General features: G+C 39.9%; 2 protein-coding genes across 2 annotated transcripts; both read right to left on the bottom strand.

The window, feature by feature from the left end:
• Positions 1–3,545: 3,545 nt before the first annotated feature.
• Positions 3,546–11,080, bottom strand: LOC311095516 (uncharacterized protein). Its single transcript, XM_084134050.1, has 4 exons — positions 10,914–11,080; positions 5,669–5,822; positions 4,038–4,139; positions 3,546–3,954 (listed from the first exon to the last, which is right to left on the bottom strand). The coding sequence occupies exons 1-4, from the start codon at positions 10,957–10,959 to the stop codon at positions 3,912–3,914; spliced, it is 345 nt and encodes a 114-aa protein (XP_083990176.1). The 5' UTR covers positions 10,960–11,080; the 3' UTR covers positions 3,546–3,911.
• A 1,764-nt stretch (positions 11,081–12,844) lies between these two features.
• LOC311094878 (uncharacterized protein) lies at positions 12,845–15,831 on the bottom strand. Its single transcript, XM_084133073.1, has 3 exons — positions 15,502–15,831; positions 14,820–14,939; positions 12,845–14,736 (listed from the first exon to the last, which is right to left on the bottom strand). The coding sequence occupies exons 1-3, from the start codon at positions 15,764–15,766 to the stop codon at positions 14,708–14,710; spliced, it is 414 nt and encodes a 137-aa protein (XP_083989199.1). The 5' UTR covers positions 15,767–15,831; the 3' UTR covers positions 12,845–14,707.
• Positions 15,832–16,454: the final 623 nt, after the last annotated feature.

The raw sequence follows: 16,454 nt of genomic DNA, 5'->3' as shown, positions 1-16,454 counted from the left end.
AGGATAAAGCTAGGCTGCGCTATCACTGTAAAACAGTTTCAGAGACTGTTGGGGCTCATGGCAGCTGCGTCCAACGTGATACCTTTTGGCCTGCTGCACATGAGAGCCGCTGAGGGGAAATCCGTTCCACATGATAAGGGTTACACGCAGATGCCTTTGATTCTCAATCAGTGTGGAAGAAACCTTGGTTTCTTTCCCAAGGGCCTGTGTTGGGAGCGTCATGTCGCCGAAATCCCTCCGCATCCCTCACGGGCAATGTATGTCCCAGAGGACCAGAATCGAGCAGCAGGGGCTGAGGCCCGGGGAAATGGAGACTTCACCCCGACGTGGTGGAGTTGATATGCGAGAGGTTCGGCCCAGTGGAGGTGGATCTGAGAGACGACACACTGTCCACTGTGGTTCTCCCTCACACATCCAGCCCCGCTGGGGTTGGATGCCATGGTACAGACGTGGCAGAGTATGTATGCATTTCCCCCGATCGCTCTGCTCCCGGGAGTTCTGGAGAGGGTCCGTCACGATGGGGTCAGTCTACTGTTAGTAGCACCGTTCTGGCTGGACATGATATCACTCCTGGCAGGCCCCCCATGGGAGATTCCCATCAGGAGGGACCTGTTGACCCAGAGCTGTGGAAGCTGTGTGTCTGGCCTCTGAGGGGTCACAGTACAGAGAGGCTGGCCTGTCAGCAGGAGTTGTCGAGACTATACTCAGCTCTAGAGCTCCGTCCACCAGGAAGCTGTACGGCCTGAAGTGGAACGTTTGTGGCACTTGGTGTAGAGAGCGCGGCTTGGACCGAGTTAACTGGCCGGTGGCTTCAGTGCTGGAGTTCCTTGGCTAATGTCGAATTTACATAATTGTGGTTGTGATTTATTTCTGTTATAGTTGTCTTCAGCCATTTTTATGTTTGAATTTACATTGTGAAAAACAAGGTTGTCATCATATCAGTATAGATGTAGATGGACCTAAATGAAACCATTAAAATATCAAGTAAATAAGTTTTGTAATACTTGGTGCCACAGTGACACTCTTGTCCCAAAAAGTATTGCTATATCACAATACTCAATATGCTGTCCCACGGTGAGTCATTTTTCAGCCACAGATCCCACAGATCCTTTATTATAGTTTGTCAAATTTGCCCCTTTTTGTGTTTGTGTGTGTCCCTTTAAATGCAAATGAGCTGCTGGTTCCCTTTACAGCAGTGATCTCAAACTCAAATTGGCTGGGGGCCACTGCTGTGAACGAAAGCTCATAGGAGGGCCATTTTAACATTCAAGCACAACAAGAATGCGCAATATTTTTCTGGAAATTTACTTCACTTGCTGAAATGTTAGCTCTCATTTACCTCAGATTATGTAACTAACATATTTGTGTCATACTTAACAAAAAAATTTAAACATCAGTATATTAAACATATATATATAATATAATTTTAACAGTTAGTGCAACCTTTTTAGCGCAATTTTCCACCGGACAAAATTGCGCTTGTTAACTCATGATTTCTGTTCTGTGCGTCTGTGCGCACCAATCTTGCACTTCTATCTACTCCTCAACCAGACCACCTAGAGACTTCGGGTTTTCGGCATTATGTTAAGGAAGGTCTAATCTCGGGAACGCACAAAAAAAATCCAGGAAAAGATTTACTATCTCTTAGTGTTGTGATCCCATGAGGTGAGAAAATTGCGCTAAAACACTCACTGAGTTTTTATTACTTGTTTCCCTTACTTTACTTTAACTTAAATAAATATATCAAAATATTGCACTGAACAACATTGCAGTGAACTCATGCAATCCTTGAATACATTTGCACACTATTCTATTTCTTGCCAGACACCTGGCAGCACTTCTGCTCACACAACTGAGCTACGTTTGCACTGATGGAGGTCACAGTTGAAACCCTGAGTACAGCTTCAAGATGGGCATCACTAAGCCTGGACCTGTACTTGCATTTATTGAAGTTCATAGTTGAGAACAATTTCTCACACAGGTATGTGCTTCCAAAAAGGCACATTACCCGACTGAACCATTTAGGATCATCAAATTCAGGAACATCCATTCTGCCATCTTCCATGAATCTCTTCACCTCTGCTCTTAAGTCAAAAAATCTCTTCAGGACATTCCCTCTGCTTTAAAATTTGTGTTTGCAGATAGAGAGAGATTGTTGAACAAGCCCTTCTTTTCTGGACATAGAATCTTAGCGACTTTTAACATACAATCCTTCATAAACTGCCCTTCAGTGAATGGCTTTCCTGCTTTAGCGATCAACTCACTCACCACATAACTTGCTACAACTGCAGCATCAGCATCCTTTTTGGCTTTGTGGAAAAGGCTTTGCTGGGACATTAGCTCTCTCTTCAACTTCATGGCTGTCTTTTCTCTCTCGTCTGCCTGGTACTTCTCATACTGTTCTCTATGTTTAGTTGAGTAATGACGCTTCAGATTATACTCCTTTAGGACTGCGACTTTTTCTTTGCATATCAGACAGGTAGCATTTCCATTAAACTCCACAAAAAAATACTGCAATGTCCATCTTTCTTGAAACTCTCTGTGTTCATCATCCACTTTCCTTTTCGGGTTAGAAAGAGACATATTTTCAATTTCTTTAGCAGCCAAACAAATAAACTCCTAGGACCAAAATCAGCTCTCTTATCAAATATGCCGGGTTTTTAAATTACGCATTCACGTGTTTTTATTTATTTATTATTATTATTATTTGTTTTATTTTATAGAATCGTGTTCTTGTTTCAGTTTAATATGAAGTGGTATTTTAAATTGGCATGAACCAAATTTTTTTTATTATTTTTTATTGTTTTGCGGCCGTTGCGGGCCGGAGGGGGAGGGGGAGTTTGAGACCCCTGCTTTACAGGTTCCAGGTTTTTGTGTGTGTCCCTTTAAATCCGTTCAGAAGAGGACGGAGCATTTACATGAGCTTCAGATACTCCGGTAATAACAAAACAGGTCAATCTCACTCATCCAGAATCCCAGAATAACCAGTAGCGAGTGCAGCCTTACGGAGAGACGCTCACTTTTAGACGTTTCTGCATGTTAGTGGAGACATTTATGTAGTTGTTGTGGAGTTACTTTGATCATCTCATCATCATGTTTAACTTCTCCACAAGTGTCCACAGTTCCTGAGGACTTTATAAGACAGCGGTGACATGTTCTGGTCAATAGTGTTCAGCGCTCGTCTGTGCTCAACCACAGAACAGTTTCAGGCTTTGCTGGATCTTCTGCCATTGCGTTAGACCTGGTTTCTGTTGTCGCTTATGAAATTTGTCGGCTGGTGTGTGTAAACGTGCAGATTAAAGGCCGGTAATAATATAATAAGATCATCTTCATACATCAGAAGGAGAGCAAAACCTGATCGGATTATTTTTTTGACATGCTTGCAGAGAAAGGCTCACCAGAACACAGTTACTGGGTTTCACTTTTCATGTTTTCTGGGTTGGTAAGCACCGGGACCCGATTATAGCACTTAAACACAGAAAAAGTCAGATTTCATGATATGTCCCCTTTAATAAATAAAAACATGTGGCGTTTGACTGGAAATAGTTTCATTTCAAAGCATTTTATTTTCATTTAACTCAATACCAAAGTTCATCTTAAATTCAACACAGATTATTTACAATCTTTAAAGAACGATGTGTTTAGCAATATTCTATAATGACAAAGATCTTGTGAAGAAAAATGCATGTGGCTAAACATGTTATTAAAGTAATCTTTAGGAACAGCTAAAACATCTAAACAGACGCTGTATATTGCCAACTAACTACAGTAAAAGACCACATGACTCCAGATGTGTAAAATAACTGCTGGATGGATGTGAAAGTCTTGTAGATTCTGGAGTGATTTCTCATAGATGTGACGAGATCTGCTGCTGAGATCTTCAATCTTCTGCTGTCTCTTCATGTCCTTCTCTAAATCTTCTCATTCGCATGTTTTGATCTTCCTGTTTCTTTCCTAAAAGCATCAGATTCTCATCATATTCACACTCTTAATATTTGCATGTCAAATCCATAGTGATGATGATAAATGTGTCTGACCTGACGTGAGTCTCATGTAGATGTGAAAACCTCCTAACAGACCCAACAGAACCATCATCTGAAAACACCAGACCAGCACATGCACTACAGATGATGAAATCCCTGGACACAAAACAGACACACCAATCAATCAATCAATCAATCAATCAATCAATCTATCAGCCTGTTAAAGCTATAATATGTAATTGTTTTCGCCGCTAGGAGTCGCTAACCTCTTACAATAACAAAGGCGTCGGTTTATGACGCATAAGCGGAATTATGGATCTTGTCGTCATGCCGATGGATCTAATAATGTTTATGGATGAGTGAATACACTGATGTGTTTAACATGACTGTGGTGAAGCAGCGCGAGTGCTAATGAGAGACAGATCTCAGCGCCACACGCGAGTCCCGCGGATATAAAGGAACGAGGACATTTCATTCTACCGAACTAACTTACCCGCTAGTGCTGAATAACACTCACACAGGGCAGTTTATTAGACAAATGAAGCTTGTGAGGGAACGCAGCGCTGTTTTACTTGCTCTACACTATCACACTAAACTGCATTTGAGTGTGTTAAAGTTATAATGTTATTCTGTGTGTTAGTTTGTCTGTATGAGACTAGCAGTGAGCGAGATCAACATTAGCATAACATACTGATCATATTCTAACATTTCATCATGTTGAGCTGTATAACATTGGTTAGTTTTATGTACATTAGCTCACCTCTACAAGTCAAGTCTAAGTTAGCCGCGGACGCTAGCTCTCGGCATCTCGAAAACGCCACGCTGATATTGATCCTCGTTTTAGTTCTCCTTTTGTCCCAAAGTTTGCTTGCCATGATCCATAATGTTTGAACGAAACAACAACAGCGTGAGCGCGCCGCTAGACGTAACGCAGCTGTCCACGTCTGTCACCATGGTTACTATGGGAATACAAACCAAAACCAGGGATAACCCGGATATTACGTCATTGACAGGCGACAAGTGAACGGGGACAAGCACTTTTTAAAATTGTGAATTTCTCTGAATTTTTGGAAAGATTTCGGATAATGTAAGTACACAGTTGAAAGAAATAACATATATAATATATATATATATATATAACACTGTGCAGGTGGTTTTTGCATATTTTGATACAAAATTCTTACAAATTGTACCTTTAAAGGGTTGGTTCACCCAAAAATGTGTCCGAAGAGTGACCTCTGACCCAACGCATGAGAAATGTGGGAGGAGCTTGATTTTGTTGTTGGAACCGCGAGACCGTCTACTCTAACCTAAGCTTACGTTACTCCTACATCATGCGTCGGGTCAGAGGTCACTCGTTGGGTCAGAGGTCACTTGTCATGCATTAGGTCAGAGGTCACTCGTTGGGTCAGAGGTCACTTGTCATGCATCAGGTCAGAGGTCACTCGTTGGGTCAGAGGTCACTCTTCTGCAGTAACTAGACTTGCGCATGGCCATTACCGGAAGCCAGTGATTGTAGTTTATAAAGTTATAAATATGGGTATTTTTCTTATAAAAACGCATGGCTTCGCTTCCCTGAATCTGCTCTGATCACAGTGTTTATTATCAGAATCCCATAATTGACTGACACTTCATCATGTCTGTTATTAAAGAGATCACATTCATCCTTTCTTATCCTGTCATACTTTATTTTACAAACTGGATCCTCTGGTGTGTTGTAGATTATCTTTTGTATCTTCAGGTAATATTCTCTAGTGTCCACCAACTGCAGACTGAGTTTGTCTCCGAGAGCAGCATAACAGGGATCAGACTGATTAAACCTGCAGTTAACCTCCAGACCTGAAGAACAAAACACACACACACACACACACACACAAACACACACACACAGACACAACACACACGTTATCATAAATTAAAATATTACACAAACATTCGTAGAATTTTATAGGATCCTTGAGATACATTTTTGATCAGTTTTCCATGAGGTTTTCAGTGTGTACATTTTCTAAAAACTAATATTGTAACTTTGAGGATGACACTAAGATACTCTAAGAACATTGGGCCTCATTCACCAATATCATTCTAAGAATTTTCTTAACTTTGTACTTAATAAACTTCCTAAGAAAAGTCTACGTCGGATTCATGACATGTTCTTAAACAACAGAATTGTTCGCACCTGTGTTCTTAGGATTGATGAATCCCATGTCTTCATAATTGAAAGCGCGTGCCAATTGTTCCTAATTAGCATAAGAAAATGCCCCGCAAATTCCCATATAAGGACATCACACTTCAGGGCCGTGTGCAAGAAAAGATGGAGAATGTCCAAAAGACGTTCAGTCACCAAACTAATATACATAATATTTGATTTACTCAGCTTAATTACTGATGTAAATTGCAGTGTTAGTGTTTCCTTGCATACTATGATTTTTTTTTTCAACACATGATCAGAAATATTTTACAGTAAAATACTGTCACTGTAAACGACTGTAGAATTGAATAAAATGCAGTAACCAATTATTTCGTTTTCATCACTCAAACAAGCGTAAGAGTGATCTTGAGTGTGCGTAGATTTTGCTCTTAGCTAAGAACAAATCCAAGATAAGAAAACATTAGTGAATGTCAGAATCTTCGTAAAAAGTGCTTAAGTGGGGTTTAAGAACACATTTCTTCGTGAGAACGGTTGGTGAAAGAGGCCCATTGGAGAGAGAGAGAGAGAGAGAGAGAGAGAGAGAGAGAGAGAGGGGAAGCAGCAGAAATAGTAAAGCGTTTTTACTATTACAGCTATCTGGATTAACGAATCGTGAGAAGTTTTTTAAGTATTTAGATCTATTCCCATCACATAAAAGGTTGCAGTGATGATGAGCATTGAGCAGATGACAGTAGAGATGCGCGGATGGGCTATTATTTCATCCGCAACCGCATCACAAAACTCATCATCCGTCCGCCATCCATCCGCACTAACGTTTCTAACCAATTTTCAAAACCGCACCCGCCCGCCATCCGCTGATTGGGCGATGCAAGGCGCTGCTGATGACAGCCGCGAGACTAGAAAGCTCTTACCTCAGAATATCAGCTGTGAACCTGACCTTATCTGATAGGCTACTGTAGCCTACAATATTTTCATTGTATGTAGCCTAATAGAAAACGCATTTTTGCACATCATTTCAACATGCTGCTATTTAGTCTACTAATGCCTATTTCACTTTATTTTTTAGCAAATAGATAGAAAGCTCGAATAAAATAACAAGTCATTTACATTATAGGCTAATTAACTCTATGCACTTTCATGTCAGGGTGACGACTAGGACTAGCCTGCTCTGAAGACTCCCGTTAATTTTGAATGCACGGGAAGAGAGAGCGCGTCTTTTTCAGGCACAGTGCAATTCATTTTATATACCAACAACAGACCTAACAATCATATAGTAAACTATAGAGCCTCGATATTAAAGAAACGCCGACTCTATTCATTCCGAAATTCGATTAAATTCCACCGCACAACAGTGCACGTTCACATGTGGCTAATTGTCCATAACAACCCCAAAACGGACGTGAGCGCTCTGAAAGCGGCATGACTGCTTTAAAACTTTCACAGAGACCTCAAACAGAACAGCTGCCTTTCTTTAAATTGAATTTCGTTTTGTATTAATTATATCTTAATTTTAATCAATGTTTAATGAACCAATTGCCTGGATTTAATAGCCTAAATAAGAAGTAAATATCAGACAATAGATAATCACGACATGGAGGCGCCGGCGAGTGAACTGAGTTAGTCTCCTAAATCAAATCAAATCAAGTATATTTGTATAGCGCTTTTCACAATACAGATTGTATCAAAGCAGCTTCACAGTATTAAATTAAAATAAAATAATACAACAAGGTTTGTTTCTGGAATTTATTGATTGATAAAATAAAATAAAATATCCCCAAAATATAAACGAATATAAATGAACCGAAACTCAGCGTATAGCCTAATGCACATTCACGGCGTATAGACACATTTAGACGCATTCATAATCATTACTTTTACCGGTTCTTTGTGGCAAGCTTTATGCGTGTGGTCGTGCGCTTGAGTGCGGCTATACGTAAACGTTCATTATCCTGTAGGCTATATAAGTAAAGGGGCGATTTCTCAACGAATGACTTAAATTAACAGCCTTCTAGTCGACTAGAAAAAAAAAACTTTTGGTCGGAAGCAGCCCTTATTCCACATATTTTCGAACCAGGGCCAGGCATCAGGACATCTGGTTTGAGAGAGCGACCCTGCGGAATGAACGAGCGAAATATTCAGAAATGCGCTCTCCATTTACGAGCTCTGATCGGAACAAACCCAAACCTCACTGTCTGCTGAACTTGCGCAGAAACATCAAAATATAACCAGCTTTTTAAAATGTTTTTTAAAAACTAAACACTATTTTAGCACAAATTATGAGCTTATTGGCGATTTTTTATAATTATTGACAAAATTAGAATATAGCCTAGTAAAGTTTTTTTTTCTTTTTAGTTTTGGGTGGGCCTGTTGAAAAGCGGAGCCGTGCCTGAGCTACAGGACATCGTCTTTTAAAACATAACCTGCGCGAAAGAGAAAAAAAATGAATGCATCATTGTACCCAGCACTTCTGAAAATGCACTTCCGAATGCGTCTCTGTCCCCACTCCCCAGCACATTTCAAACCAAACTGACGCCCATGCTTTATTGATATCTCTATCAGACAATGCCTTTTTTTTGGATGTAGGTAGGCTATAGTCAGATAACAATATTTAACAATGTATAGGCTACATATATTTTTCATTTGATGGTTCAACCGCCCGCCAGCCGCCCGAATTTAATTAAATTTTTATTTTTTGTCAAGTCATCCGCCCGATCCGCGGTTTATCCGCGGAGTCCGCGGCTGTAACCGCCAACCGCGCATCTCTAGATGACAGCCTCCCAGCAAACACAGAACGTTGGCACAACGTAGCCAACCTTCTAACAACGTTTTAACAACATGGCCAAAAGGTTGCTATAACTACGTTGTGTGGTGAAGGTTGTTACAGCGTTGTCACAATGTTGGTATTAAACCACCGTTCAGGGCCATTGCTTAAGGTTGTACCAACGCTGTCTTGACAACCACTGGACTACATAATGTACTCGTCACTGCCCTGAAGCGCGAAAATCAGCCTTTTAAATTCCAACCACCTGTTGTTGGGCTCATTGTGTTCTCATTCATCATCGAGCAAGGATACGTGAGTATTGCGTTTAGCCTACCTCAGCTATCAAACACAACCTACAACTTTAATTATAATGTGATTAATGTAGCATCGCTCGCACTGTTTAGTTTTTCGTTTGATTTTTCCGCTATTTAGTCTCATTCGTTTCTTTGCTCCTCTGAATTTGTGGATGTTTCCCCGGTGACACCTGCTTTCGGATACTGTCCGCCATACAGACCCGGTTTTGTTCTTTAAATGTTCTGATCTGCCTTTTCTTTTTATGTTTTATTTATTATACTTAAAATAAATTTGTATATTCCTTTATTTTTTTTTATTTTTTTTTCACAAATGTATGACTTTTGGAAGTGCAATTTGATTATATGCAGTTTTAATAAAGTTGAATTAACGAAACCTTCTGTCATTTTTACTCTTCAAAGTGTAGGCTACACTTGCAGGTGTTGATAGCCCCATTAAATAATAATATAGATAAACAATAAACGATAAAAAGTATAATTATCTAACAAAATACACCATATAAAAATATTGTCAGAATGTCGTCTCTCAGTTGCTGAATGTCGCGCAGCAACGTTGCTACAGCCCTGTCACGTCTTACAATTCTACGTTGTTACAATGTTGCGAGCACGTAGACAGCGACGTTGCCATAGCAGAAATACAACGTGCCAGAGACATTGCCACAACGTAAATGTGTTTGCTGGGCTGTTGATCGCGTGAAAGATCTCATCATTGCAACGCAGTTTCTGCACTCTCACTAATGATTTCACCAATGCAAACATGATGTATATAAATACAGTAAGAGCTTCGTTGTGCAGTGTAACAGCGTCATTGATTTCATAACGAGTTTTGGCAAGTGTCCAGATAAACTCGCGCTGTGTGATTGACAGCTTGGGCGATTGGAAAGGGACTGTTCTTTGATCGCTTTCTGTATATTTATCACAGTTTAAGTACGATTATTTTCATCCTACTAAGAGAAACGATGTGAAGTTGATCGCTACTTCCATGTTAAATCACTACTTACCGCTTGCTGGAATATAGCTGAAATTGCCCCCTTCGTCAGTATGAAACGCTGAGAGAAGCCTGCTTGATATTATCCCAGGTTAGAAAAACAGTCCGTGGTGAAATGGACAGAGCAAACTAACAACTTCGAATTAAACTTTTGCGGTATCTGATTATAGATAAACATCAACCACGTCTGTTGACATTTCGCCATCAATACGCCTGTGTTCCTGTGGGCGGAGGTTACGGTTCTAGTGACGTCATTAAAGAAGGAAGTAGAGGGCTGTAGTCCAATCGAGCCGTTTTTTGTAGGCGACTTCTGTTAAATAAAATATCTCGCTTGGCATTGAACTTTGAGCTTTATAATTTTACAGATATTATTTATACTCTAACAACAACATTACACACTAACTAAAGTTTGAAACATGGGATCACGTAGAACGGGACCTTTAAATATGTCAGCGCCATTGTTCTGTCTGGAGATGCACACCAGTAATGTGTGTTTTTTTTTCTAAGGCACGTTTATAAAAGTTACTTAAACGCCCTATCTGAACTAAAGCCTAATCCTGGCTTAATCTAAGCCCTGTCTGTGAAACCAGGCTTTAAACACTTAAAACAGACTCAATTACTAGATCCTGCAGTTTATGGAAAAACCCTTACAGTAATATTACAGTGTTTTCATGTCAGAGCTTCATCATCAGAGAGTTTGAGCTGAAAGTGGACTCACATGCAGCAGTTTTCAGCATCAGCATCAGTCCAAAGATGAGCATCATTTCTAGAGTCCAGAAGAGCCAGTAATCCAGCAGAAGAGAGAAGATGTTTCTTCAGTCACACGATCGCTAGAAGAGCCGCTGACACTCGTCTGTGCTCACCGTATATAAAGACTACTGCACACTTTCTGAGAGAAAAGGAGAAGTACAAGCACAAGGAACAAAAATAACTAACACATGTCTTTTCTGTCCTGCTGTGGGCTTTCTATGACCAATGCTTCTGCAATTTTACATTTTCATGAAGACATTATGTAATAAGCTGTTAATTCATCACCCGTTTGTTGCTTTTATAACTGCAGGACTCAAAATGAGCATCACTGAGCATCGACCGCAAGTAAAATGTCTTTGATGATGAGTAGATGAACAAACCGTCTGACAGTTACGATTGACGGTTAGCATACAGTTTGGATTAGCGGTATGGTTCTGTTCTGGGCAAGAACTCCCTGCGCATCCATGAGGCCTAGCATGAACAAGAGCAGGAGAGCAGCAATAACCCCTCTTAGGGTAAACAGAACAGAACCACTGAATGTATTGCAGATATCATTCATTAATTTTAATGTACAACATAATTAGAGAACTTTAGTCTGATTCAGGGGGAATGCCAAATCCTGACTGACGAGTGGAGCTGGGGAGGGAGGAGGGTAATCAGCTCCTGATCAACGCGATAGCTGCTGATAATACTGAAGGAGCTTATATATGAATACAGTGATAGGCGTCGTATTCCTATAGGTAGACTATAGTGGATCAGCTGAGAGACACTGACGAGAGCTTGACTAACGTGACCTGCCAGAACTGACGCTATGCTTGATCTTCAGTAGATCCGCTGACACATGTGGTGGAGGATGGAAGGCCTGGAGAACAACAGACCGTGACACATGAGTCTAGGGTGGAGAAAGGCTTTAGCTCTCTCAGGAGCGAACTCCAAACAGTAATAGCCAGCAAAAAAGCCACCTTTAGAGTAATGAACTTACTGGTGTCTCGCCAATGGTCCCTCGCTTAACGGCGTGTGGAAGGCAGCTATGGCCGCCACGTAGACCTGAAGTGTGGACGGGGAAAGACCGGCAGAGAAACAGTCTTGAAGGAACTCCAGCACTGAAGCCATTGGGTAGTTAATGGGTTCAACTGACGTTCTCTGCACCATAAAGTAAATATTCTCCACTTTAAGGCATATAGGCTGCATTTACACTTGGCATTAACTTGCGATCACCGTGATCCGATCAAGCAGACGTTTCTGCCGTGCGTTTCTGTATGTGGTTGTGTTGTGAGTATTTGGAGCACACATGTGTTGTGAAACTGATGATGTTTTATTCATTTGCGTTTGTTTTTCTATTTGCATGTGTTTTCTTCGGTTGCAGCACGTTGAGATCTCTTGGCCACCGTACTATAGCAAGTGTCAAAGATAAGAAACTTTCCTGGTTACTAGCGACAGTTGCAGGAGGAAACAAGAGTTACAGCTGGACACATTTACTAAAGTTAATTTTATAATTTGATATCTATTTAGATTTATTGTTTTTAAAATGAACACTTGTTGAAATTTTATTCATACGGAGCCCCGCACATGACATGCAAGAAAAAAAAGTATATCGTTACTTACGATATAGCAAATCAAGGGAACGAAAAAGTCTATTTTTTCATGCCATATATGGGGCTCCATAGATTAAAGGTATAGCGGAGGATTTTTTACTTCCGGATGGATCACCTATACTATTGGTCCTCCTAATCAATCAAACTTATTCAAAAAGTGGAGAGGGTGGGTCTTATCTAAAATTCAGAAAGATCTTCCGCTATACCTTTAATTTGTGCTTTCTGAAATCAAATAAAAATTTACTATGCCTGTATTAAATAAACTTTTTCCTACTGAAAGCGTCTTTTGATTGCAAACAATTTAATTTCAAATAATTGTATTTTCATTTAACTCAATACCAAGTTAATCTTAACAATATCAACACAGATTCCATTTACAATTCTTAAAGAACGATGTGTTTAGCAATTTCATATGACAAAGATCTTGTGAAGAAAGATGCACGAATGCAGCTAAACATGTTAAAAGTCATCTAAAAAACTGCAAATGCAAGCAGAAGTTTAAAACCACAGAGCGCAAAACATCAGACACTGCAAAACTGAGATACAGATCAAGAAGGACAGTTTTCATCAGTTAAAACATACAAAAGTAAAATAAGAAAAAATCAACTGCAACCCACCAACTAAAGTAAAATACCAAGAGCTGATATGTGAAATAAATTATGTGTAAAATAACTGCTGGATGGATGTTGTAGGAAACTCAGAATCGAAGACCAGGGGCCTCATTTATAAACGTTGCGTACGCACAAAAGAAGGTGTACGCCGCTCTCTACGCAATAATTGGTATTTATAAAAAGCAAACTTGACGGGAAAATGTGCAGTCCTTCACGCAAACTCTGACCCAGGCGTACGCACAAAAACGGGTGAAATGAGAAATGGCGACACCGTCAGCAGAGGGAAGAAACACGTGAAAGTGTGTGAAACTGTAGACCGTTGTGTAAAAGAATTGGCAATACTGCCTCTCATAAATACAGTGCTATGCATAAGTTTAGACACCCATGCTAAAGTTGAATAAAAAGAGGAATAAAAAAATCATCTTTTGGAAATTTAACTTAATGCCTTAATTAAATTTTTTTGGAAAAATCCAACCTTTAAGGACACCAATTTTCTTTGTGAATGAATAATGTATCGTAAATAAATAAATGTTCTTCCTTAAAATACAGGGTGCATAAGTTTGGACACCCCTATGTTAAATTCCCATAGAGGCAGGCAGATTTTTATTTTTAAAGGCCAGTTACTTCATGGATCCAGGATATTATGCATCCTGATAAAGTTCCCTTGGCCTTTGGAATTAAAATAGCCCCACATCATCACATAGCCTTCACCATACCTAGAGATTGGCATGGAGTACTTTCCATAAGATCATCTCTTAATGCAAATCAAACCAGCTATTAGACTAACTGAAATAAAACCATGCCGATGGTGATCTTGTGCTCTTAGAAGATGTGTGTGTGTTAGTTACGTTTCTTTGTTTTCCTCTCTGTTTTTGCCATGATTTCGCAATCGATGAATATTAACTTGTGGGCGTTTCACGGACTATTTATGGGCAACTATGGGCGTGACATGAAGCCGCAAAAGCTGCGCTACATTTAGAATTGATTGTGATTTATTAAGGGAAAACTGCGTAGGATGTGCGTGCGCATGGTTTTATAAATCCGAATATTTCTGTGCGTACGCACGTCCTATGTTTCATCCGTACGCCACTTCTGACGCAAATCCTATGCAAAGTTTTGTAAATGAGGCCCCTGCAGGGGGTCTCCATGGAGACTTGGTTCTTTCTTCAGGAGGATTCAGAACACGAGCTGTCGTAACTGCAACTGCAAGTCTAACTAACATAACTTTACATAGTATCTTATAGACATTCAGTGGGCAGTCCTTAAAGGTGCTCACCTTTCACACAGCCTTAGGGATGACCACTAAATCTAATCATCTAAAGACAATAGAGGCAATTACCCCCAACTGGAGATAATGGTATTCCCCAAATTGTATAAACAACACGTGGTCACGAGAACTAAGACTATATGCAAACATTTCACAAATAGTTCAACTCTCAGTAGGAAGCTCAAAGTCTTGTAGATTCTGACGTGATTTCTCATAGATGTGACGAGATCTGCTGCTGAGATCTTCAATCTTCTGCTGTGTCTTCATGTCCTTCTCCAAATCTTCTCATTCACACGTTTTGATCTTCCTGTTTCTTTCCTAAAAGCATCAGATTCTCATCATATTCACACTCTTAATATTTGCATGCCAAATCCATAGTGATGATGATAAATGTGTCTGACCTGACGTGAGTCTCATGTAGATGTGAAAACCTCCTAACTGACCCAACAGAACCATCATCTGAAAACACCAGACCAGCACATGCACTACAGATGATGAACTCTCTGAATGCAACACAGATCCTGAACACATAGACACATCAATCTGTCAATCAATCAATCAATCAATCAGTGAACATATGAGTCAGCCTGTTAAGGAGTTAGCCCATTTACGTTCAAAGATCGCCGGCGGCCCTAGATTATTGTTGTTCAACATTCACTGCACGTTAAAACATCACAACCTTACTTGATCTGGACAAACTGAAGATTAAAGACTCCAGCTTCGATATTTTAGAGTAAGGGGTTAATTGAATTGAAACTAAACTACATTAAAATATAAATATTAGTTGAAAAACTTAAAAAATTTAAATGTTGCATTGGCACTAAACTGAAATAAGTTTAAGATGAAGCACTAAAATAATTATTATTATAAGCTAATACAAAATAGTAAATCTGTAAACTATTAAAAAAACTAAATAACAGTGATTTGTGGATTACAGCAGAATGCCATACTTCCACACTACTCTCACTATTACTGGAGTATGTAGTGTGTTTACTGTGTGTTACAGGAATAAAAACATTAACAGAGAATCGAGATCTTTGAGAACATGAGATTGTAATGAGTCTGATGAGAGAGTTACTGTACCTTCAACAATCACTTGAAGATCTGCAGATGTTATTGAGCCGTCTGGGTTATAGCCTTCTAAACTGTAATTCCCTGAATCTGCTCTGATCACAGTGTTTATTATCAGAATCCCGTTATTGACTGACACTTCATCATGTCTGTTATTAAAGAGATCACATTCATACTCATAAATCCTGTTATTCTTTATTTTACAAACTGGATCATCTTGTGTGTTACTTATTCTCTTTTGTATCTTCAGGTGATGTTTACTAGTGTCCACCACCATCACATTGAGTTTGTCTCCGAGAGCAATGAAACAGGGACCAGACTGATTAAACCAGCAGAACCGCTCCACACCTGAAGAACAAAACACACACACACACACACACACACACACACTCATTATCATAAATTAAAATATTACACAAACATTCGTAGAATTTTATAGGATCCTTGAGATACATTTTTGATCAGTTTTCCATGAGGTTTTCAGTGTGTATATTTTCTAAAAACTAATAATGTAACTTTGAGGAGTACACTAAGATACTCTAAGAACATTGGCGAAAGAGAGAATAACAGAGTAGAGAGAGAGAGAGAGAGAGATCAAGTGTCTTCTCTACGCAGATGACATGAGTCACCCAGAGTCGCTGAACACAGGGAGTCAACACCCAGCCATCAGCGCAGAGAGACCCGACCCAGACCGCTCACAGCCGTCACAGCGCCCCCTGTCAGGCTCCTCAGCACAGCAGCCCTCGTCTCACAGCAGCCCAGCACCAACCACAGAGGAACCTGAAATAGTTCTACTCATCGATTCAAACGGCAAATTCTTCGATGTAAAGAAACTTTTCCCCCAGCACAGAGCTGTTAAACTCTGGTGTCCCACCACTGACAAAGCCTGGAGCTCCTGACAGAGTCCCAGCTAGGCCGGCCCAGCTACATCATTATCCAGGCTGCTTATGGGTGATTTAAATGCT

This window comes from Abramis brama, assembly GCF_963993115.1.
Source record: "Abramis brama genome assembly, chromosome: 13".
Taxonomy (NCBI): Eukaryota; Metazoa; Chordata; class Actinopteri; order Cypriniformes; family Leuciscidae; genus Abramis; species Abramis brama.
The sequence above is the reverse complement of the archived record's forward strand: the minus strand, read 5'-3'. Positions and strand labels throughout refer to the sequence as shown.

Bases quoted from the DNA above. Each gene is read 5' to 3' on its own strand.
- LOC311095516 (XM_084134050.1), bottom strand. From the start codon at position 10,959: ATGATGCTCATCTTTGGACTGATGCTGATGCTGAAAACTGCTGCAT. The intron at 4,140-5,668 runs GTATGACAGGAT...TTTTGTGTCCAG, and splicing joins GATCCAGTTTGTAAAATAAA to GGATTTCATCATCTGTAGTG. The intron at 3,955-4,037 runs GTCAGACACATT...TGATGCTTTTAG, and splicing joins CTACATGAGACTCACGTCAG to GAAAGAAACAGGAAGATCAA.
- LOC311094878 (XM_084133073.1), bottom strand. From the start codon at position 15,766: ATGGTGGTGGACACTAGTAAACATCACCTGAAGATACAAAAGAGAATA. The intron at 14,940-15,501 runs GTACAGTAACTC...CTATGTGTTCAG, and splicing joins TCTTCAAGTGATTGTTGAAG to GATCTGTGTTGCATTCAGAG. The intron at 14,737-14,819 runs GTCAGACACATT...TGATGCTTTTAG, and splicing joins CTACATGAGACTCACGTCAG to GAAAGAAACAGGAAGATCAA.